Here is a 23,176-nt window from a genome sequence, read left to right on the forward strand (position 1 = left end):
ATTATGCTGAGATCTGAGGCCCACCTGGTGTAAACTGGCAGGACTCCATTGACATCCATTTACACCACCTGATTGTTTATGAGTGGGAAGCCCCCTCAGAGGCACCATGGCCCTGGAGAACACGGGCCTTCCAGCATTCAAGCCTTCACGTGAGCGGGATAATTACAGAATTGTGTAGTTTAAGGCCAGATAGATGGAAACTCCATTGCTGGAGACTTTTAAGAGCAGGTTAGACAATCTAGATAATATTTAGTCCTGCTGTGAGTGCAGGGGAACCTCTCAAGGTCCCTCCCAGCCCTACGATTCTATGCTTCTATGACCACCAGCATATCTAGCCTGACCTCCTGTATGCCACAGGCCACCGCCATCACCCAGCACCCGCACACAAAACCCAACAACCGAAATGAGACTGAAGTGTCACGGCCCACAGGCGACTAGACTGTTCTCTGCCATAGGCAGAGCACAGGAAGGACCCCCAATGGCAGGGAAATGTTTAAGTGAGATATACCCAGATAGTCCTGGGAAGTGACCCACACTCTCATGCTGCAGGGGAAGGGGAAAAATCCCCAAGCTCACTGCCAATCTGCTCTGGGGGAAAATTCCCTCCCGGTCCCACATGTGGTGATCCTGAGCATGTAATCAAGAACCAGCCCAGCCAAGCAAGCCACCTCGGAGCCCTGGCCCACCCCACCCCACCCAATGTCCCATCTCCAGCTGCTGCCATCCCTGATGTTTCAGAGGAAGCAGATGGGAAAAAAAACCTCTCTCAGAGTACACAGGTCTGGCCAAAACAAGAGAACTCGGAGGTGTGTCAGTCACTGTCAAAGGGAGAACAAGGCTGCTCTCAGGAGGAATGCCTCCTCAGTGAAACAGGGGGAACCTACAATGGGATGCTTTCCTGTGAGGTTCCTGTCATCTGCATTGTTCAAGGAGAAAGAGGTGAAGGGAGAAAGAAAGGGAGAGGGGCAGTAGGAGAGATGGGAGGAGAGAGAAGACAACTAGAGAGGAAAACGAGGTCTCAGGTCTCGTGTGGTTTTGGTTGTTATCCCTTGGGAGGTGCTCAGATACGGTGGTGATGAGTGCCATTATAGTCACCAGGTAGTTAAGACAGATCTCAGCACTAATGATGGGGACCATATAATTCCCTAGGTAGACAAAGAGATTCCTCTCCTTCCTGCTGGTGCTAGGGATGTAAGTTCTGGAGTAACTCGTCCAGAAGTGCATAGGGAGGGTTATGACTAGAGAGATGGAGAGGTCTGAGTGGGAGAGAGACAGATTAGAAACAGCAACTTTAGGAGTCGGCACCTGATGAAATAACACGACTGCCCCCACTGAGAATCCCCACATGGGCTCAAGCACCCATGGGGAAAAAAAAGGGTGCTCAGCACCCACCCATCGCAGCTGTTCCCTGGGGCCCCGCTGATCAGCTGTTTGGTGGCTGGCGGAGAGCGACGGACAGGCAGGGGGCCTCAAGGAAGGGGGCAGAACAGGGGCGGAAGGGGCAGAGCAAGGGCAGGGCATTGGCAGAAGGGGCAGAACAGGGGCGGGAGGAGCAGAGCGAGGGTGGGGCCTCAGGGAAAAGAGCAGAGAAGGGGCGGGGCCAGGGGCAGAGAGAGGGTGGAGCACCCACCAGGAAAAATAAAAGCGCCTGTGACCCAGTGGTATGTTTGGTGCTCAGTGCCTGCCCAGCTGTTTGCAGCAATACAGTGTTAAGAATGAACCCTGGTGTGGTGCTGCTGTGCCTTCCATCCCAGATGTGGCTGGGTGGCGGTGGAAGGTGAACTGATCCTTAAATATACAGGCCCATATCATCTTCTAGGTGGCACAAAACACAAGAAGGGGGAGTTCCCAGATGTCTACCAAACTGTCCACTGCGGAAGGGCTTGGCTCTCCTTCCCTAGGTAACTGACCCCCTAAATCTGCAGCTATTGGGAGATCTGTGGAGACCAGTCCATCGAGGAGAAGACCCTGCCCCTCCCCCAGATTAGTCACTGTCTCCATTTTCCAAAGGCCACTTACATGAGCATTGTTCTTGGGGTTCGGGGTGCGGGGATGGTGTGCGGGCAGCAGTTTCTGCAAGGTTGAGGGAGGGCAAAGGACAGCCCCCGGAGGACAAAGGTCCTATGTCTGGGTCAAAGTGGGACAAAGTAGGCAATCTGGCCTGTTGGGATGAAACAGGACTGAGGTGAGCCAGTCCTCGCCATGGCTAATGCGTTATTTGCAAATAAAAAATGGTAGAGTTTGCCAGCGGGTTTCTTTCTCAGGGTCCAGGGATCTCAGCTGGTGATAAGCAAATCTCCAAGGGCTCTGCCAGCTCTGTTCAGAATCCAGAGGTACAGACTCTGTAGCAAAGTCTGTCTGAATGTGTGGTCTGGGGCTGGAAGTCTCCTGAGAACAAAGCCTGCTGGGAATCCTGATCCTTTATACGTAGTTCCACTGGGGTCCCAACTTCCGTGAGCGGAGCTTCTCTCTGTGTTCAGCACATCCTCGTCCATCCCAAACAAACTGCCAGCCTTCTCCAAAGCACCCCTGTGATTCTGGGTGTTTGCATTTCTGGGTACCTGATTTTTCAGAGGTCCTGGCACTCACAGCTCCTATTGTCTTCAGCCAGCTCCCAACACCAGGCCAATGCATCTCAAGCTGGGCACCCAGAGTTAGTGGCTACTTCTGAAAACTTTCACTTGAAACTGATATTGGGAGGAAAGTTGAAAACTATTTCCAAAGTTATTTTTTCCAAATCCCGCCAAGGGTTCAGAACTTTCTCATAGACCCAGAGATTTTAAGGCTGTACGGGACTATTAAGATCCTCTACTCTGACTTATTGCATAACAGAGACCAGAGAACTCCACCCACAGTCCCTCCATCAAGCCCATATCTTGCAGTTGACAATTCTGAGAATCCACCCCCTGTTTTTGCACCAGGCTTCCTCCCTGCGCCTGTTGTGTTTGTGCAACAGGTGGTAAAGCATCTATGCTCCATCCTTCAGATGCAGCAGGGAGGTGCATTGCTGTCTCTGATGGCATTTCCTCCAGGCCACGTCGGCCCCACGGCTCCTCCAGATCATTGCTCTATTCGCTCATGAAATATTCTGATTGTCTGGCATGCTCATAAGTAGCTCTTGGAAAGTCTTTTTCTGAGCCATTAGCATGGAAGTAATCTCAAGTGGCTGGATATATATTGCAGCTAATGGTATGTCTGGAGCAGTTGGTGAGAGCATTCTCGTTCTGGCGGGGAGCCAAGAAAATATCCACGAGGAGTAGAGCGGATGAAAATTAAAAACGCACACACACAACAACACAAAAGCTCCCCGGTTATTTACTGGCTCCTGCATTTATATTGCCAGTCAATGAAATTAGAGGACTATAAAATTGCTCTTTAAGAATGACAAGTGAGAGCTGAAGCATTAGGCTGTCGTTAGCAGCAGGTGTAAATTGTGACACGGGGTCTCTTGGCTGAATGTATTTATGGCGGTGCCTAGGCCTCTTGGCAGTTTTCAGTCACCCTCCCTCTGCTCCCCAGACTGAAACTGACAATCCGTGTCCCATTTGTTTGAACCAGGATGGAAACGTGCGGCCAGTTCTTCTCTCTTTTCTCTGAATCTAGACTCAAGCAATAACACGCTCTCCTGTGTGCGTGAGTGTGTGGTCTGCAGGTTAGAACGCTGTCCCACAGGAGCTGAGGGAATACCTGGGCAGCCTGATCCAAAGCCCATTGAAGTCATGGGGAATCTTTCAATTTCAATGGGTTTTGGATCAGGCCTTTTGTTGGGGTAGCCTCTGAGACCTCTGAGGAGTATCCTGGGGTGGCTTCTCAGATCTTCTCCACTCAGTCGTCTCGGAGACCTTATCCACTCAGTTCCCAAGAGCTCAGCTCGACTCGGAACTCGTCACTGAGGTTTCTTTATTGCCATACAGTCAAACTACACTTGAGTCGATCAGGCTCAAGCGTAGGGGCTGGGTACAGGGCATGCCACACATCCAAAGTTACACAGCAGCCCCCTTCCTTTTATATACCTTTACACATCACATTACATTCACTCTACATTGCATCCCGCATTTTGGGATTGGCTTAGTTACTTTGCAGGAACTAACCCATACACAGCGTGCTCTGTCCATGTTCGACTTCACTCTTTACTTCATGGTTACACCCCTGATTCTCTTGCCCGTTGTTAGCTTGCTCTTAGTAATTGGTTCCCAGGGTGTCTCCCCTCTTCTCTTAGCTCGCTCAGGCATTCTGTCTTTTAGCTGACGTTTAGCACAAACACTCCATTTTCAGCTTGCTGATCTGGTAGCCTCCTTAATCCGGTCTTCTAAGAAATGAGGCCTCCCCCATGTTTAATTACTCATGGCAGTGGCCAAAGTTGCACAATGAATGGGCTTTTCTAAAGCGCTGTGTAGGCCTCAACTTGCTTTCACTGAAGTCAGCTGGTAAAACTCCCACTGACATCATTGGGAGCAGAGTTCGATCAACGCGGAGTGCTTTTGAAAATCCTACCGTTTGATCCCAGAGGGGCCCAACATAGCAAAGTTTGCACCCAGATCCAAGCTCCCCGAGCTGCTCGCATGTTGGGAGCTGAGTGTTTGTTTCTTCCCCATCTCTAGTTTTAATGAGCACAGGAGTGATGTGAGGGATGAGCGAGTGAGACCCCAATCTGAGCCAGGCCAGTCAGACTCAGCACCGAGTGCCTTGACTTCGGGAAGGAGTGCTCCTCCTACTGGACCGATCACTATTCCCAATGCCCAGAAAAAGGTATAAGAAAGGGCCGGCCAAAAGGGGGCGATCCCCGGCACTGAAGACAGCCAGGCATGGGGAGCAGAGTAGAGTGTGATCTCAACCAAAGCGCTCCTCTGCCTTGATAACACGGAAGTTGATACCATTAAGTTTGGTCCCAGAAGAGCCTTCTATATTTGCAGCAGTGTGTAGCACCAATGCTATCTCGGTACCCACCACACCAAGGCGTTTCCCACTGCCAGGGACCTTCTCTCGCTGTCAGTACCTATATCACCGACAGTACAGGAGTCGGTGTTATCAGTACCGGTGCAGAGGAGTGAACCTTCTGGGTCCTTTCAACATTCGGTACCACACCCTTTGGTACTGTCAAAAGGGAAACCAGCTATGCTTGCCACGCAGTAGACCTCTCCACTATGACATCGATCTCTGGCACTGGTGGGAATGGCACTCCCGTGGCACTGGACAGAGACTCGTCCTCTTCCGAGTGGGAGATCAGGTCCTAGACCTTCCATCCTAAGAGCTGCTCTCATTACTCCTCCAGGCATTTCCACCCTTCCATGGACCCAGGCATAGGAATAACATTGCGTAGTTGGTCAGGAGGTCACTGGGGACCTACCCCAGTCCAGTGGTCATTTTGGAACCCATGGAGGTTTTCCCCAGTTTCCAGGGCGTATTCCAGGTACTCCTATTCAGTGGCCTTGCAAAGATGGGCACCACTGTCCCCTCAGGCAGCAGCCAGTCCAGACTCTGGTACCAACCCTGGTACTGAACGATTCAGGATATTTGTAAAGCAGCAACCTTGTCATCAGTGTACATGTTCTCCTCCCATTACGCCATCCCTCAGCATTCCAGAGATGCTGCCAAGTTTGGCTGAGCTGTACTGTTGAGCTCTGCTGCAGTCTGTGTGTTCATTAACTCCGATCCTTCCGCCTAGTCAACTGCTTGGGCGTCACCTAGAGCGTTATGCACATGTGCAATCACGCGAAGAAAAAAAAACGGTTACTAACCTTCCGTAACTGTTGTTCTTCAAGCTGTGCTGCAGATGTCCATTCCACAACCCACCCTCCTGCCCCCCTATGTCGGAGTTTTCCGGAAAGAAGGAACTGAAGGGGCTGTCGGATACTTTATACTGGCACTAACGGCCTGCGGCAGCAGAGGGCTCTCAAGCTGCCTCAACGGGTGCCGCTGAGGGGAAAAAATTCCAGCAACTGTGCTTGGGGCGCATAGGCATCTAGCGTGGAATGGACACGTGCAACATATCGTGAAGAACAACAGTAATGGAAGGTTTCCACTCTGGGAAACATTTCAAGATTTTGACTTTTTGTCGCAATACAGGAGAAAACAAATTTCAAAATGTTGGAGTTTCCTGCTGGACAGAAAATTCTGTTTTCTGCTAGCTCTACTCTTTAAACATACTCCTCGCTTTCTGAAAAATTCTCATCTCTCTCTCTCTCTCTCTAATTGCCTTTCCGTAGCTCCTAGCACCACAGCATCTCCACCCAAAGGTGAAATCTTTGGCAAGGCTGAGGAAAATCTCCTCAGCTGTTTCTGAGAACATTGTGTTCAAGGCACCGTCCCACAGGAATTAAGCATCTTACTAGGTGTCAGAGGTGGGAGTGACACACAGAGCTGGGATTTGAATCTCAGATTCCAACTTCAGGGGCATTGGAATGGGGGCTTTTTTTGCTTGGCCTGGTGTAGAAATTGCAGTCAGCTGTGGAGAAGGGTTTTTTTTTTGGATTTAGGAGATTAGCTCAAACTGGCTCCAGTGTGAAGCTCTCAAAGAAACACCAATGGACAGAACAAATGATCATTCTCACTTTGGTGATTTGGAGCTGCCAGGTTTGGTGGGGATGATATGGCGGGGCACTTCATCACCACTGGAAAAACGCTGGTTCATTGCAAAGAGCAGGCTGCAGCAGGTTACCCCTTACACCAAGGCTCACTGTGCCGTCTCCAGGCTGGGCCTGTTACAGGAGCTTCTGCAAAATCGAGCTTTCTCAAACTTAAACTGATCAAGAACAGCTGCCCCCTGCTGGATAGAGTACAGTCAGATCTGCTCCGGGGTCTGCCAGTGTCTCACCCACTTCCGCTCTGAAGCCTAAGGGCTGCACGGAGAAGAGATGTCTGCTTTTGCAGCAGAAGAGTGTCAGTTCTATTCCGTATGCTGCCTGTTATGCGTTTAGCTAGCAGCTGTAGCAGCTGGGTCCTGAGTTGTTACTGATTGGCACCCTTTGGGGCTATAATTTAGCTACACACCCACTGTTGCCAGCTATCTATGCATACGTGGCCTAGGGAATATAACTCACCATCTCCCCTCTTATATACAGTCTCTGTCCTTTGCATGCTGGTACAAACTGGGTTGGTGGCACAGATACTGGAGAGTCAGTGGAGCAGTCCTATAGCTGTAGGAGGTGGGTTGCAAATCCCAATACCATACCCCTTTGCAGTCCTTGGTCCTCTCCCATGGGGTCCATCATCACTCTGGTGCCCACGGTAATGGCAGGTGGGGCCTTGACAGTGCAGTTTGTGGGAGGTGTTTCAAACTCAGCACTGGAAAGCAGCAGAGAGCCGCCAGGTTCTCCCAGCTCTTGCCAGCATCTAGGATATCTTTGCCGGGGAAACTGCAAGGCAAGAATCTAGCTGCCAGCATGGCTTCCCAGCTGGCAGTGCTAATAGCAAACAGGTGAGAACATCTAACAGGGAATTCCCACGCCCCATCATTTCACTGTGGCATGATCCATGCCAGTGCTGGCAGATGGCACCCAGGGCATCATGTGAATGGGCAGCAAAGGCCTTTGGAACCATCATGAGAAGCACCTTTCCTTCATCATCTCATATGGCAAATCATTTAGGCCGATCCAAAGCTCCTTGAATGGGAGTCCATGTCCTGACGTCAATGGGTCTTGGATCAGGCCCTGAGTATGTAGGAGAGATTGGTTGGACCTTTCTGTCTTGGATTCCTCTTCTCCTTCTGCTCCCTCTCTTCCCCCACAGCTTTCCACTGATGAAGTTTTAAGGCTGATGGACATGTACAAAACCTGGAGCTTAATCTCAGTGCAAAAGTCCCACCCCCGCACAAGTAGATAGACTTGTTCCCAGGTATCCCTTGGTAGGCCGCATGCAGAGCTGGCCTGGTGCAGCATTGCTCACGTAGGAGAGGCAACGGGATGTATCCCATGGGGTGGAATTTTGGAAACCATGTGTTTGGGACCAGAAGCGAGACACAACAACGCAATCCTTGAGGAGGCCATTTAGGGAACTGCGGTAAGATTCTGTTTGGGGATTGGTCCTGCTTTGAGCAGGGGGTTGGACTAGATGACCTCCTGAGGTCCCTTCTAACCCTAATATTCTATGATTCTAGATGTATTTGGGAGGAAGCCATTCACGGTGACGTGAGCCTGCGATAGTCTATGAGATGCTGATACCACTTCTGCCTTGGTGGCCTTTGATATGCCAGTGTGTTTATCTGTTTGCTCTTGCCTCTTTTCTTCAGATCATCCCGGTGACAGGCCCTCGGGAAGGAGGAACCAAAGTGACCATCCGGGGGGAGAATCTGGGCCTGGAGTTCCGGGACATTGCATCTCATGTCAAAGTGGCTGGAGTGGAGTGCAAACCACTGGTGGAAGGATACATCCCGGCAGAACAGTAAGTTGGACTCGTACTGGATTGTGAAACAAAATGCTCAGTAATAGCCTCTGCTGCCCCCTCCCCCTTAGCTCCGTGAGAGGAGTCAGAGCCCCTAGGAAGCCAGGAGAAGCCAGTATTTGAATGTATTCTTTGTGCAGACAAACCACGCACAAACAGCCCAGGAAGAGGAGGGTTGGATAATGCGTAGCTCCTCTCCTATTCCAGCAATCACAAAGTCACTCCCAAAGCACTGCATCAGACTATGGCGTGGCAGTGAGTCTGTTGTGGTCTTCCCTGTTCATGCTCCCAGCAGGAGCTCCCACGCCCCCCTCCCCGGTTTTGTTGAGTAAGGGCATGTGGATTGTCCCCTACTCCTGGGATCTCTGCCCCACCTTGGTTGACAGCCACCAGCGATGGGCAGAAGAGAGCTGGTTTAGGTCCCATCTTCAGGACAGAAGCACTGAGAACTGAATTTGCACTGCAGTGGCTAGCAATGAGTGGGAGCCCAAGAGCCGATGTGGGATTGGAACCCACAGCCCAACCCAAAGGTGAGTCCTACTGCTGTGCTGGACTAGCAAATGGATTGGTAAGAGGAGAGGGGAGAGACTAACTGGCCAGATCCTCAGCAGGTGTAAATTATCCTAGTTCTATGGCTTTCAGTGGAGCTTTGCTGATTTACACAAGCTGAGGAGCTGGCCAAATGGTCCAGAGACGTACCTGATCAGAGAACAGCTTTCCCCAGGGATTCCTTTGGGTCCAGCGCCGGCAAGGAGTGAGCAGGGTCTGTCCCCAGGGCTGCGGGCTCTGCAGAGACAGGTCAGTTGTACCAGCGTGAACTGACCCGAACCCCTTGCCCTCCCCTCTGTGCTTTCCATGCAGGATAGTGTGCGAGATGGGAGAGGCCAAACCCAGCCAGCACGCCGGATTCGTGGAGATCTGCGTGGCCGAGTGTAAGCCCGAGTTCATGGCCAGGTCCTCCCAGCTGTACTACTTTATGGTAAGCCCCATAACAGAGCATCCCCCTGGGATCAGAAGGAACTAAGATCCCATCCAACTGCCATTTAGATCAGTTAACGTCTTTCCATTGAGCTTGAATAGGAATGGAGTCTGTCTGTCATTTTCTCTCACCTTCCTCTACGCTCCTTCTTCCCCCTTCCCCTCCACCCCAGCAGCAGGGCCCATACTCAGCATGCATGACCATTCCTTCCCGCTAGAAATCTACATGCCATTGGCTGGTGTTCCTATAGGTGCAACAGCTGTAGCAAGTGGTGCTGGTGCCTTCCGGGTGCATTGGGGAAAGCAGTGCTGTGATCTGGAGGACAGTTTGGGCTGATTAACCAGAAATCTGAATGGTGGGATACACTGGACTATAGACCAGTCTCCCAAAGGAAACTGAGGAAACCCCATCCCTGCAGCCATGGAGACTATACTGGGGAACCAATAGGGAATGGGCTAGGATTGTTGCCTGCAGGGAACTCAGTGTTTGATCCAGGCAACTGTCATCCTCAGGAGCTTTTCTAGCCCATCCCAAATATTCTCCATCTCATCATGGCTGCCCTCTTGTTCCTGTTCCAGGTACCACAGCAAGCACTTGGAGATGATGGGGATGGGGAGAAACTAGATGGATGGGCCTGGCTTAAAACACAAGAACCTTGGTATTCAGACTATTTTGATGCAGTGAGACCTTCCTCCCACCTACCCCCAAATCCTGAGGAGAACTAGTGCTTAGCCCTGGGCCTGGGGGGTGTTGCGGGAGAGGAAGAGCTGGCCCATCTCTCCCGGGCCTGAGGGGCAGTGTGTAGGGACGTGGTCTAGCTCTGCTGGACCTGAGGGATGACAGGGGAAGAACTGGCCTAAATCTCCTGAGCCAAGGGGAGACACACACTTGGCTCTGCTGGGCCTGAGGGGCGATGGGGGAAGAGCTGGCCCAGATCTCCTGGGCCAAGCGCGGGGAGCACACTTGGTTCTTCTGGGCCTGAGAAGCCATCTTGTGTCCCAAGCCTGGGACCACAAAGGCTAAGGAATAGCCAGACAGCACCAGAATTTAATGGCAAGAAAGCAGTGCGAAGACTGAAAGGCTCTTCGCCAGGCTAACAGTGCCGTGAGAGAGTGAGCAGCTGAAGGGAACAGCTTGGGTGACAGCTGGGAGCAAACTCTCGGCCTATCCAGTGGGCACCCTGCAAACCCCATCAGGGAGTGTGTCACCACCCTGGCTCTCAGGGTCACTTATGCCTGCAGATGCCATCGTTAGCTGCATGGTAGATGCCGGGGTGGGTCATGCCTGTTGCTCCCAGAGGAGCCCCACTGCAACATAAGTGCTAATGAGCATTTCAGTCACAGCAGCAGCCTGGAGCCAGCCCTGGAAAAGGAGCTGGGAAACTAACAGGAGCTGCTGAAGGGGGTGGGGGAAGGCAATAGAGCTCACCGATACCGCCACCCAGGTGAGAGCCACCGCTGGTATGGGATACACACTGATCCTTAGTACCGCCGCTCCATGGACAGTCACCCCGCCCTGGCTGCAGTCCTGGGGATGGCCACATGTTCCAAGAGGAACATCCTGTGCCTGATGTGTGAGGCTGGAGAGAGATGTGGTCAGAGCCCAGGGCTCAGCTCTGATAGTGCCTCTATCCATTGTCCTGGGCCCGTACGTTCAAGCATGACACATCTTTTACCATCCCTTATTTCTGCAAAGAAGAGTCTCAGAAGAAGGGGATGTGCAGGATTCCCGCTGTCCCCACAACAAAAGGCTGTGCTTTGGGTTTTATCTGGAGTCAACTTTGTATTCGAATGTCCACCTGGACACGGCAGCAATGCTGCTGTTTTAAGGAGGTAGCAGCAAGCAAGTGGATTTGTACTTTCTGCTCAGGGCATCAGTCCGCGATAAGGTGTGGCAGGCAAACAAGGAGGCTCTGGGCCTGACTCTGCGCTCAGTTACATCAATGTAAATTAGGAGTAATGCCACTGAAGTCAGTGGAGTGACACTGGTGTAAAACTGATGTGAGAAGGGAATCGTCTGTCTGTGTGCAGTCAACTCCCCCTCACTCCGTCTCCCCTCGTTTCCCTCATGGACCACTTGTGTAAGAGACCTGCTAAGGCCCCTTGCTAGGGTGTGCTGGGCTTACTCGGCCCTTTTTGTGTCAGTGAATGTGCATACGTGAAGCCAGCAGATCTCGATGTGTTTTCAGTGAGATGCTGTCTTCATTCCCAAAGAGAGCTGGCTTCGCCTCAAAGGGGTTTAAATGCATCTGAGCATCATTTTTCACCAGAACGGGCATTGGTAATGAAATGTCAATAGCCGCGGTTTTCACATTCTGCTAGGGATGTTTCGCTAACCTCTAGCTCTCCCAGTGCTATTCAGAAGCTACGGTTATGGGGACAGAGAAGTGCCTAGACCAGGGATCAGCAGCCTTTCAGCAGTGCTGTGCCGAGTCTTCGTGTATACACTCTAATTTAAGGCTTCGCGTGCCGGTAATACATTTTAACGTTTTTAGAAGGTCTCTCTATAAGTCTATAATATATAACCAAACTACTGTTATATGTAAAGTAAACAAGGTTTTCAAAATGTTTCAGAAGCTTTATTTGAAATTAAATTAAAATGCAGAGCTTATTAGTTTAGTGTGATCCTTGCCCTTGCTTTTCCTTGCTGAGTTTTCCAATGTCTAGTGGCACGTATTTGGATACTTTAAGCTGCACACAGGCTTCTGAGTGATCAGTTGTTAACTGGCTGGAACCCCAGATCGGCAGCTGAGGTTAGTGGAGCTGGCGGCTGGTAGGGCTGAGCAGGGACAGAGGCCTGGACCCTGTCTGGCAGGGGCCCTGCACTGGAGTTCCAACCGGAAGCAAGGTGAGTGGGGCTGCGGCGGGGACCCCGGCTGGCAAGGGGCCAGCAGCCAGAACCCCAGAGTGGCAGCGGGCTGAGCGTCTCCGCCCGTCCCTGCTCTGGGGTTTCAGCCGCTGGCTCCTGCCAGCCGGGATCTCAGCCCACTGCCAGCCTGGGGTTCCTTCCCCCCGGCCATCAGCGGGCGCTGAGTGGGACCGGTGGCGGGACCCTGGCTGGCAAGGGGCCAGCAGTGGGAACCCCAGAGCGGAGATGGGCTGAGCGGCGCAGCCTGCCCAGCTCTGGGGTTTCGGCCGCTGGCTCCTGCCAGCCGGGGTCTCAGCCTGGGGTTCCTTCCCCTAGGCCAGCAGCGGGTGCTGAGTGGGACCAGCAGTGGGACCCCATCTGGCAAGGGGCCAGCAGTGGGAACCCCAGAGCGGTGCTCAGCCCACCCCTCTCTGGGGTTTCAGCCACCGGCTCCCAGGGCTGGCTCTAGGTTTTTTGCCACCCCAAGCAAAAAAATTTTTGGCTGCCCCCCGTCCCAGCCCTGGGCTCCCCCCCACACCCCCCTGCTGCCCCAGCCCTGGGCTCTCCCCCCCCCACACCCACCCCCCGTGCTGCCCCAGTGCTGGGCTTCCCCCTTTCCCCCCCACTAGTGCCCTCCCCCCACCCCCCTGCCACCCCAGCCCTGGGCTCCCCCCTCCCCACCCACCAGTGCCCCCACACACACCTCCTGCCGCCCCAGCCCTGGGCTCTCCCCCCCTGACACACACCTGCACCCTCCTTCCACCGCAGCCCTGGGTCACTGGTAACTGGCTCCCAGAGTGGGTCATTCAGCAGGAATTTTAGATGTGCACAAAACACAGACAGGATCGGTTCCCATATGGTTACAGAGCTGCAGTAAAGTGGAACAATTTTCAGCTTGTGTGATTGGAGGATATCTGGATGCATATTATAAGACTGTCCTCCATAAATGAGGAAAAGTTGAGGTGCCTTTATTATTCTTTTGTTCCACTCTTTCTTTCTATGGGGAATTTGCCAGTGCAATATCACTGTCTTCCTTTTAAACAAACAAACAAAAAAAAGGCAATGGCTGTTGAAAATACCAATTCCAGTCCTAATAACCACTGGAAAGCATTTCTTGCTCAATTTTAACCTACTTTTTCCACAGCAAGTTACAGTGGATCAGTATATTTGATTTGGGAGAAATGAAGTAACTGCTGCCCAAACTGAGCTTGAGCACTCCTGAATTTTGAGGTGTTCAAATCTGGAAGGCAGGTGCTGGGGGGAGGGGAGGGCTGTGGGCTCCACGGAGGAGCACAGCAGCATGTATGCAGCAGCGTGTCTGGCGCTGCGCGGAGCCAGACACGCTGGTCTGAGTGGCACGGTAAGGGGGCTGGGGGGTTGGAGAAGGGGTAGGGCGTTCCGGGGGGGGGTGGAAATCAAGGGACAGGGAGCAGGGGGGGTTGGATGGGGTGGAGGTTTGGGGGGGCAGTTGGGCAGGGAGAAGGGGGGGCTAGATGGGTCAGGGGTTCGGGGAGGCAGTCGGGGGACAGGCAGCGGTTGAATAGGCATAGGAGTCCCAGGGGTTTGTCAGGGGACAGGTAGGGGGTGGGGTCCTAGGGGGAAAGTTGGGGGGGGGGTCTCTGGAGGGGGCAGTTGGGGACAAGGAGAAGGGAGGCTTAGATAGGGGCTGGGGTCCCAAGGGGCAGTTAGGGGTAGGGGTCCCGGGAGGGGGCAATCAGGGGACAAGGACCAGCGGTGCTTAGATAGGGGGTGGGGTTCTGGGGGGCAGTTAGGGGCAGGGGTCCCGGGAGGGGGTGATCTGGGGACAGGGAGCGGGTGGGGGTGTTGGATGGGTTGGGGTTTCTGTGGGGGGCAGTCAGAGAGAGTGGATGGTGGCAGGGTGGGGCTACCCTCCCTCCCCGTGGAGTGTCCTGTTTTTTGAATGTTAAAATATGGTGTCCCTACGCTTCACAGTGCAACTCTCCACTCACAGCAGGCTGCCACATGAGGTCCGCCGCCTTCCTTTCCAGTTGGTAGTGGCCAAAGGAATGCTGGGAAATGTAGTTCTTTCCCTGCTCCAGGGCTGGCTCTATAGGCAGGGAGCTAACCAAGGAACTACAACTCCCAGAGCCCCCTGTTGGTTCTCAGATCCCAGGCTATCCCTGCCGCCCCTGCAAATGGGCTGCCCCAAGCAGGTGCTTGCTTTGCTGGTGCCGAGAGCCGCCCCTGCCTGCTCCTGCCAGCCAGGGTCTCAGCCCGCTGCCAGCCTGGGGTTCCTTCCCCCAGGCCAGCAGCGGGTGCTGAGTGGGACCAGCGGCGGGACCTCGGCTGGCAAGGGGCCAGCCGTGGGAACCCCAGAGCGGAGGTGGGCTGAGCAGCTCAGCCCGCCCCGCGTGCCATCAAAAATTGGCTCGCGTGCCACCTTTGGCACGTGTGCTGTAGGTTGCTGACGCCTGGCCTAGACAGAGAGTTCCCATCAGGCAGAGAGAAGGGCTCTTACAAGACATTACCCTTTAGCTTGTTACCTTTGTCCGTTGGTAACAGCTTCTTCTGCTGGCTGTTACCTTTTGGCTGCCACTTACTCCATCCGTGCCTGAGTCTAACATCAGTGGGGTTTTCTTTGCTGAATACCTCCATAGCGTTGTGCTAGACAGGGAAAACAGCTGCTCCCTAGCCCACCCATCTGATGCCTTCTCCCATGTTCATCGCTCCCTCGTCGGCAAGTCATATTCCTGGCTCTGCTCAGCCCCAGTCCCAGGGAGATGGTTACTTTACCTACACATCACGACAGGCCTCGCAAGGCTGTAGCGGGATTTGACATACTAGACTCAGGGACGGCAGCTGCAAGGACAGAGCGATGCTCAGTGATCAAGGAGGGGAAGCTGCCACGGGAGCAGGAAGGGTTGGGAGAAGGATGGCCCCAGGTCAGGCATGGTGGTAGCAGGCAGAGAAGTGAGGCTCTGGAGTAGGATACCCTGGGTGGCAACATCAGTAAGTGCAGATTGTGCCAGTGGCAGGGTGGGGAAGCGGGTTCACAAGAAGGAAATAAAGGGAAGAGAGGACGAAAGCACCAAGGAAGGACACGCACTGTTTGTGGAAGATGGATTGGACATCTCCATCTCCATCCATTCAGCCTGTTACAGCTCCACTAATCCTCCTTGCATTTTCGGTTGCATTTTGCCAACAAGGAAACGGTAAAGAGTCTGGAGTCTGATTTTTAGTGTAAATACCCTGAGCCACAAATCCTCTGATAATACTCCCCAAAACTCAGTGACCCTCTGCAGCAGGGCATCTTGGTTGGGATTCCTTTTTGCTGAGGACCATTGAAGGCAGGCTGGTGAAGTCATTTGGATAGGTTTCATATAAAACTAAACAGAAGAGGTGAAAGATGCCTCAGGAGATTGGGACAGGGATATGGAGCCTGTCACCTTTAGGACACTGGGGCAAATTTCACTGGGATTCTTAGTGATTGAAAGTAGCCAACATCCAATGGCTGTTTAGTGGCTTATGTGGAATGAGCTGGTGATTCTCAGTCCAAATCCTGCTAGCTAGACAGGAAACTGCATCAAAGCCAGGACCTCGACAGTCAGCACTAATTTGCACCCTGGTTGGCAGTCTTGAGTGAGAGGCTAAGGAATCAATCAGTGGGACATGGTGATTGCACCTGCATCTCACCGAAGGATGATCCCATGAGAGCAAGGTGCCAATGCAGGGAGCTTACCCTGCTGTGTAGAGAAACTTCACACTCCTGGGCTGCTGTCAGTTCAGCCCCTTTTCTAAGTGCTAACTTCATTTGGAATGAAAGCAGAGCAGAAAGGTTTCTGTTGTGTTTCAGTGTGTTTTCAAAATGATTAGCCGGTGATGGGGCTGCTGAATGAGGGAACCAGTACGTGTGTTGGGTGGTTTTATACAATTTTATCAATGGTCTCCAAAGCTCAGGAATATGATAATGTATTGTACCTGCTTGTTCAGAGGAGTTGGGAGAGCTTCAAGCTTTTGTGCTATCATTCTTAAAAAGAAAAAAAAACTTCATTTAAATGCAGATAGTAGCTTTTCACTTGGGAGTGAGTGGAAAGTTTTTCTATTAAAATGCTAATGAAAGAATACACTGTAACTTCAAATTTCTCCCTGAAAATGGACGCCTCCTCTCTATGTTTCGGTATCATTGTAATCTGTGCCTTCGGAGTAGGATTATTGTATCTTGATTGGAGGGGTGGGGGGAGTTCATTTTTTCTTGGCCGTTAAGGAATCTTTTCAGATACATTTGTCCAGCATCTGGGCATATTTTGAAGAGCAGCTAAAAAAAAAAAAAATAAAATAAAAAAAGAGCACGAGCTAAATGAAATGATGATTTGGAAATGATACCTTCCCTTAGTAGGAGTGTAGCAGATAAATGCTTTGTTGTGCCGGGCATTGTAGATACACCCAGTCCCAGACAGTTCCTGCCCCGAAGATCTCACCATCTAACAAGATAAGACAGGTAGTATTATTACCCTTATTTAACACATGAGTAACTGAGGCACAGAAAGATCCAGTGACTTACTCAGGGGTCACCCAGCAAGTCTGTGACAGAGCCATGTGTTGAACCCAGATCTTCAGAGCCCCAGTGCACAAGGCTACCCTTCCTTTCCTTTTTCCCTTATGGGGCAGTCCTATGTAATCGACTAGAGAGTGGTCAGCTTCCTACAGAATGGAAGGGGGGAGAGAGAGCTCAGTGATTTGAGCATTGGCCTGCTAAACCCAGGGTTGTGAGTTCAATCCTTGAGGGGGCCACTTAGGGATCTGGGGCAAAAATCAGTACTTGGTCCTGCTAGTGAAGGCAGGGGGCTGGACTCAATGACCTTTCAAGGTCCCTTCCAGTTCTAGGAGATTGGTATATGTCCAATTATTATTATTCAACCCCCCTATAGAATTCCATAGCAGGGTTATTATCCTGTCACATTCTATACCTTGGCTTCGAAAACTTATAGAAAGGAGCTCATTTGCTATTAACATCAACTGGGTTTTTGAGTAATGTCTCTATTGTTTTTGTCTCTGTTACACCCTGTCGGATTTCTTCATGCGGTTGGTATAACACACGTTCAGTGCCGCTTCCGATCCATTTAGCCAGTGCAGGATCTGAATGGCTTGGCTTCCTGGGGCGCTGCTGTATCAGAGCAAAGTTACTTCTGAGCTTTCTCTGAAGGGCAAGGGAGACCCTGGGGCCCTTGGCTCTGGTCACTCTATGCCTGCAACTCCCTTTTGAAATCATTGAACATCTATGAGCAGCTGGGACATTTGGCCCAGTTTCAGGGGGGAAAAGGTAAGAGACAAGACAAGACAAACCAATGGGATCATGGTCGCCAAGGCTCATGGCCTCTGTTGCTTACCAGCCCAATAGAATAAGGCAAAATACTAAAGACACCCCATTCCTAGTGGTACCGACCGGCAAACATACCCCCAATGCATTCTCAATGTGACCCTTTCTCTCCACAGACTCTGACTCTCTCTGACCTGAAGCCAAAGCGGGGTCCAGTGTCGGGGGGCACACAGGTGACCATTACAGGCACCAACCTGAATGCTGGCAGCAACGTTGTGGTGACATTTGGCCGGCAGCCCTGTCTCTTTTACAGGTGTGCACATAGTCCTTCCCTGCGGCCCGTGCCGGGGGCAGGGAGCCGCGAACGGAGGGATGTGGCTGGCGCCGTTTTCTGATGGGACTGTTGGGGCACCAGGCTAAGAACTAGCCCCCCTCTGTCTGTCCAGCGTCCTTGGTGCTGGGCTGAGCATGTGGAACGTGGTTACAGTGCTCCAGCACCTTCCCCATATGAAAGGGAGCTCATTGGGTCTCACCCTGGTCCCTATAGGATATTAGTTCTCCTCACCTAATCGCCATACAGGGGGTCCCAGCTCATGGAGAGGTGACAACTGGACTAGCAGGGGGGATTGTGGATGCGGGATTAGGTTCACTGGCTGAGACGTTTGGAGTCTTCGGACTGGAATAGCTGGGAGTGTTACTAGTCACATCTGAGCCACATGGGTAGCGCTCTTAGGGGAAGTGGAGTGACCGTGTCGCCTGGACAGGACAGTACTGTCACCCCCTCCCCCTTGCATCTGTGAGTACCAAAATCATTCAGGCACAGTTTATATTAAAATTAAAAATCACCATGAAAGGTGTAACTCAAAAGGGAGGGAGCATGAAACCAAAGACTGGCTAGACCTTCCCTAAGCACCCTGAGGACCGTATTAGTATAGGTGTGAAGCAGATATAAATCATAGTAGCCAGGCCCATTATAGTTTCTCTCTTCTATGCACACAAGCACATCTCTTGTTGTGTGTCAGTTCTGTTCTGCAGATAGAGACCCACCTCCTGCAGTCCATGAGAGGATCTTTATTGTGCGTGTCCTTGGGTGGGAAGACAGGATTCATTTCACTGTTTTGATTAGTATTTGATGTACATTTTCGATGGTCCCTGGTTAAATTTCATTACCGTTCTCCGCGGGACCCGTGCTCTGCTAGTCATTGTGGGAGTACTGTGCAAAAGATCTTGCAAGATGGTGAAATGGATGGCTCAGCTAGAGACAAGAACACAGAACTTTTCAGCTCTAGATCAGCAGTGCACTTCCACTCCAGGACGGTGGTGTCCAAGAGTCAGTGTCCTCTACTGGGTGTTCATTAATCCACATGAAAAGGAGTCCAAGCCCAGGTCTTAGTGACATCTACAACACAAAATCTACCATCCCCACGATCAACACTAATGTAGCAAGTAGCAACCAGTGGTTCCCAGAGAGGCCAAACACTGACCAGGGCTTGAGAGTGAATGCTTCTCCCGCGTCCAAGGAGGCCTGCCCATTGCAGGGTGGAGGCACATTGGCAAGGTGATGGAGGGGGAAATTGCACAGCTATCATGGCCCACGCTGCATCTGTTCTGGGGTTACAAGACTTCAGTCTCCTGGGCTGTCACTATTGCATTTTTCAAACCCTTTGAGTCATTCACGGGTGTGTGGTGACCTGACGCCTGTAATTTATGGTCATGTGGTAACAGCCTGGGATTTAGGAGTTCACATGGGCACTGCAGCTGCATCGACACTGCTTAAAGAATCATAGAATCGCAGGGTTGGAAGGGACCTCAGGAGGTCATCTAGTCCAACCCTCTGCTAAAGCAGAACCAATCCCCAACTAAATCAAAGAAGAGTGAACAGTTAGTGTTGGAGGAGCAGTGGAGCCTGTAGACGGACACTGTATGTGAAGGCAGCTGAAGGGAGGCTGGAGGATAGAAAGGGAGCAGACGTGAAGCATGCAGGTAACAACGAGCTCAGTTTGATCTTCCTGTGATTGTAGTTAGTGATGAGACATAGTCACAGATCACTGACTCCTAAAAATCAAAGGCAGTAGGACCTTGGGTCTTTGCTCCACCCATTACAGAGTGGGAGGCCAGCTGCAAAATTCAGACCTAAATCGGGGTTTGAACCTTGCCACAAACTGGGGTTTTGGTTCGGGCTCCTCTCTAATTACAGTAAAATACCTCCCAGTGCATTAGCACCTTCCGTCCAAAGATCCCAAAATGCACTGTGAACATTAATTAGCTGAGCCCACTGGTCCCCCTGTGAAGTGGGTGGTGTCATCCCATATTACAGATGGGAAAACTGATGCAGAACCAACCCACGGCCTTTCTTATGGCAGTGGTCACTGCTGAGGCTTTGAAGGAAGAAACCAAGCACTCATCAGGCTCTTAATCATGCAGGGCTGTCCCTGGACGGAAATGTTTCTTGTCGGGTTCTGTTTATGCCCTGAGTCCTGAGCACTGAGAGCCCTTGCAGTTTGATCCTAGCTAGTGTGAATGTAGATGCTAATTTTTATTCAGATACACGTGTTATTCTGTTCCCACCAAGTCCACAGTAGGGAATTCCCCAGGTTAGGGATGGGTTGGTTACAAAGCACTGAATGGGGACTGGGCAGCAGGGTTGGTGGCAGAGCCCTTTCATGGTGACATTGTCCTGCTCACACTGTTTATGCCTGGCTGTTCGTTCCGCTCACAGGAGGTCCACGAAGCACATTGTCTGTAACACCACGGCCTCGGACGACGGCTTTGATAAGGTGAAGGTGTCCGTGAGGGTGGACAAGGCCAAGATACATCAGGAGTTGCAGTTTGAGTACATGGAGGACCCCACCATCCTGAGGATTGAGCCAGAGTGGAGCATCATCAGGTACTAATACAGACCCCATTTCCTCTGTCCCTGGCTCCCGTTTGTTCTCTGTTGCACAGCTGGATCCAGGCGGGTGGGCTTCTCCTGCTGATTAAGACCCCAGTTCAGCCATGCACTTTCCAGTGGGACTTAGGTGATGTGGCCTTGACTTCAATGGGGCCTAAGCATGTGCTTTGCTGAATCAGGGCCAAAGAGCCTAATGGGAGCGGAGGGTGCTCACAGGGCTACGCCTGGGTGACGATGCCTTACGTTGTATATAGTGCTCTTCAGCAGGGTGGCTTCCAAAGCACGTTGTGTGTTGTGTCTTATGTGTGCGCATGCGCCATGCATATGGAAGATCTTCCGTTGACTAGGAAGAGTTCGATGGTGACTTCGGATGGTAGCTGTGTTCCTTCCAGGAGCCGCAAGGGGACTTTGTGCAGTGCTTGTGTCTAAGAAGCCTTTTGCATCTCCTCTAGCAGGGCACAACTTCCCTGCTTAAGGAAGCAAAATCCACACAGGAGCCTTTGCCGAATGCATGTCTTGGGAATACCGTGGCAATTGTTTTAATTACAAGGTGGTCTCATGTCTGAGGTTAGAGATTTTTGCCCTGGTACTGAGGACTGGAGAGTTTCACCCTTCACTTCTATGCCAACCCCTCCACCTCCCAACTTCCATGCTTGCCTCCCAACTCCAGGATTTTCCCTATAGGCGGTAGGGGAAAGGACTGGATTCTTTTCTGTTGCAGACTCTTCCACTTTCCCCTGTGGCTGGCTAGACCTATGCTGATGTATCTCCCAGAGGAGCTCAGTAGAGAATTTTGTGATGCCCTCTGGGTTTGGCAGACAAAATAAAAACCCTCTGGAACTTGAACTGCTCCTTTCCGAATGAGCTTCGAGCAAGTTTGCGTCACATTACTTCCTTTTTGAGCTTTTCTACACCATAGGGTAATGTGCTCTCCAGGGGCGTGATTTCTCAATTGCACAAACGTGTTGCACATTAATTGGTCCATTCAGACCCTGCCGGTGAGCACTAAAGGTTCCCTTGTGTGCTTTAACATTGCGCTGTTTGAAACTGTGCTCCGTCAAATCACACTAGGGAATCTTCAGTGCCCGCCAACAGTGTCTACACCGGCCAATTACTGTGCGCTTTAGAAATCACACCCTCCTAGTGCGTGTTACCCCATCACAGACAATCCCTTTACTTTCCACTGCTTTCCTGCACTTGCTCCAGTTGGTCTCCAAATTGCAAGCGCCGGAGGCGATTTGTGGCCTGGCGGGGTCTCTCGTTAGATCTCCAGCCCACGTCTGCAGGCCCAAAAGGTTCAGATAGCATGGAGATGCCTCCCTATTACTGAACCGTCATCCTAACCAAACCTCGCAGCCATTGGAACCCTCGCGAGTTTCCTCCAGGACAGAGAGGTCCACACCGCGCCGGTCACTCAGTCCCGAGTTGCTCCATACCCCGTTGTGACTGTTTTAGTATTTGTTTTGCCGTAGCACCCAGCGGCCCCAGGACCCCATTGTGCGGCACAGACACAAAGACAGACATGGCCCCTGCCCACCAAGCTGCACATTCTAATGGCCCTGACCTGTGCCAAGCCCAGCTTTTCCCCTTAGTTCCACTGATGCAACCCCATTTGCTCCAGCGGGGTCGCACTGAGAACAGTAGCTGAGAGGAGACTTTGGCCCTGAGTGTGGAAGGAAGCAAAGCCTTAGACAAATACTGTCACAAGCCTGCGAGACTGGCCCAGTGAAGAGAGAAATTGGTCATTAAATGCTCTAGTATTTCCTTTAAAAGATACCAAATAAGAAATATGAGTCTCCTCTCATCCATCCATCACAGCTCTCAGCTCCCCTGTCAACCTGGAGTGATTGGAGTGTCTGGGGATTAGGTCGTGTCTTGTAAAGACCCCGGCTCAGCTCCCATCCAGAAGATGTTTTCACAAATCAATTAATGACTTTAATTACGGTGGGGAATTTACCAATTTTGCCAGATTGAATCTTTCCACATTGGGCTTGCGGCTTCAGCGTCTGGATTTTTCATTTGGGGGGGGTTGTTAGTCACAGAGTTCAGGTTATTGCTGAAATGAGAAAGCGCTTTACTCTGTTCCTCGGTGAAAGCGAGTTTAGTGCTGGCGAAAGGCGCTGGATTGACGGCTCTGGGCTGGAATAGCAGGGCGGAGAGACTCCCTGTCCCAGTGCCCGTTCCCCTGAGCCATTCAGTGCTCCATTGCTATAGACAGAAATGAAAACCTGTGGTGCCCTCGGACTGAGTGTCTGTTCAGCTGCCAGCTGGGTAGCACGGACAGATGGGAGGATGCATCTCGCTCTCCAGTTAGTCCCTCCGCCCCTTGCTGTTCTAAGGGGCTAGTAGGGGGGAATCACCAGTGTTCATTTGGTGGAGATGAACAGCAATGGCTTGAGTGTAATGAGTCACCTCTGAACCCGACGAGTGCTCGCTGAGCCCCGCCAGTTAGCGCCGCTGAGCTGCTGAGCTATCCCTCGGCCGCAGCTTGCACGTCTATCTGCCAGGGCTCAGCCAATCCACAGGCTCAGGTCTAACCAGGAGTCCCCAAGGCCAGGGATGGGGGCTCCCATTGAGAGCAGCCACTCCAGCCTGCTCAACGTCACTACCTCGCCCGGAGTATCCCCTGCCGCTTGGAGGGTCTTACACGCTGCTCCTGCTCCTGCTCCAGCCTGCGCCTGCTGCTGCCTTGGCCTTGTTCCAACCCTGTTCTTGATTCCTGCTCTGACCCCTGGCTCTGGTCCCCAGCCTGACCGCTAGGCCTGACCACCGCTGTTCCAACCACTTGGCCTCACTATCC

General features: G+C 52.0%; 1 protein-coding gene across 7 annotated transcripts in view; it reads left to right on the forward strand.

Moving 5' to 3' along the window:
* PLXNA4 (plexin A4) overlaps positions 1–23,176 on the forward strand; it is a 684,054-nt gene that overhangs the window by 556,214 nt on the left and 104,664 nt on the right. For all 7 annotated transcript variants that reach the window (XM_045028652.1, XM_045028642.1, XM_045028659.1 and 4 more), the window contains 4 exons: positions 8,228–8,379; positions 9,241–9,358; positions 17,660–17,796; positions 20,203–20,370. In XM_045028652.1, coding sequence (XP_044884587.1) covers positions 8,228–8,379; positions 9,241–9,358; positions 17,660–17,796; positions 20,203–20,370 — 575 coding nt within the window. The remainder of the gene's footprint in view (positions 1–8,227; positions 8,380–9,240; positions 9,359–17,659; positions 17,797–20,202; positions 20,371–23,176) is intronic.

This window comes from Mauremys mutica, chromosome 1 (genome assembly GCF_020497125.1).
Source record: "Mauremys mutica isolate MM-2020 ecotype Southern chromosome 1, ASM2049712v1, whole genome shotgun sequence".
Classification (NCBI taxonomy): Eukaryota; Metazoa; Chordata; order Testudines; family Geoemydidae; genus Mauremys; species Mauremys mutica.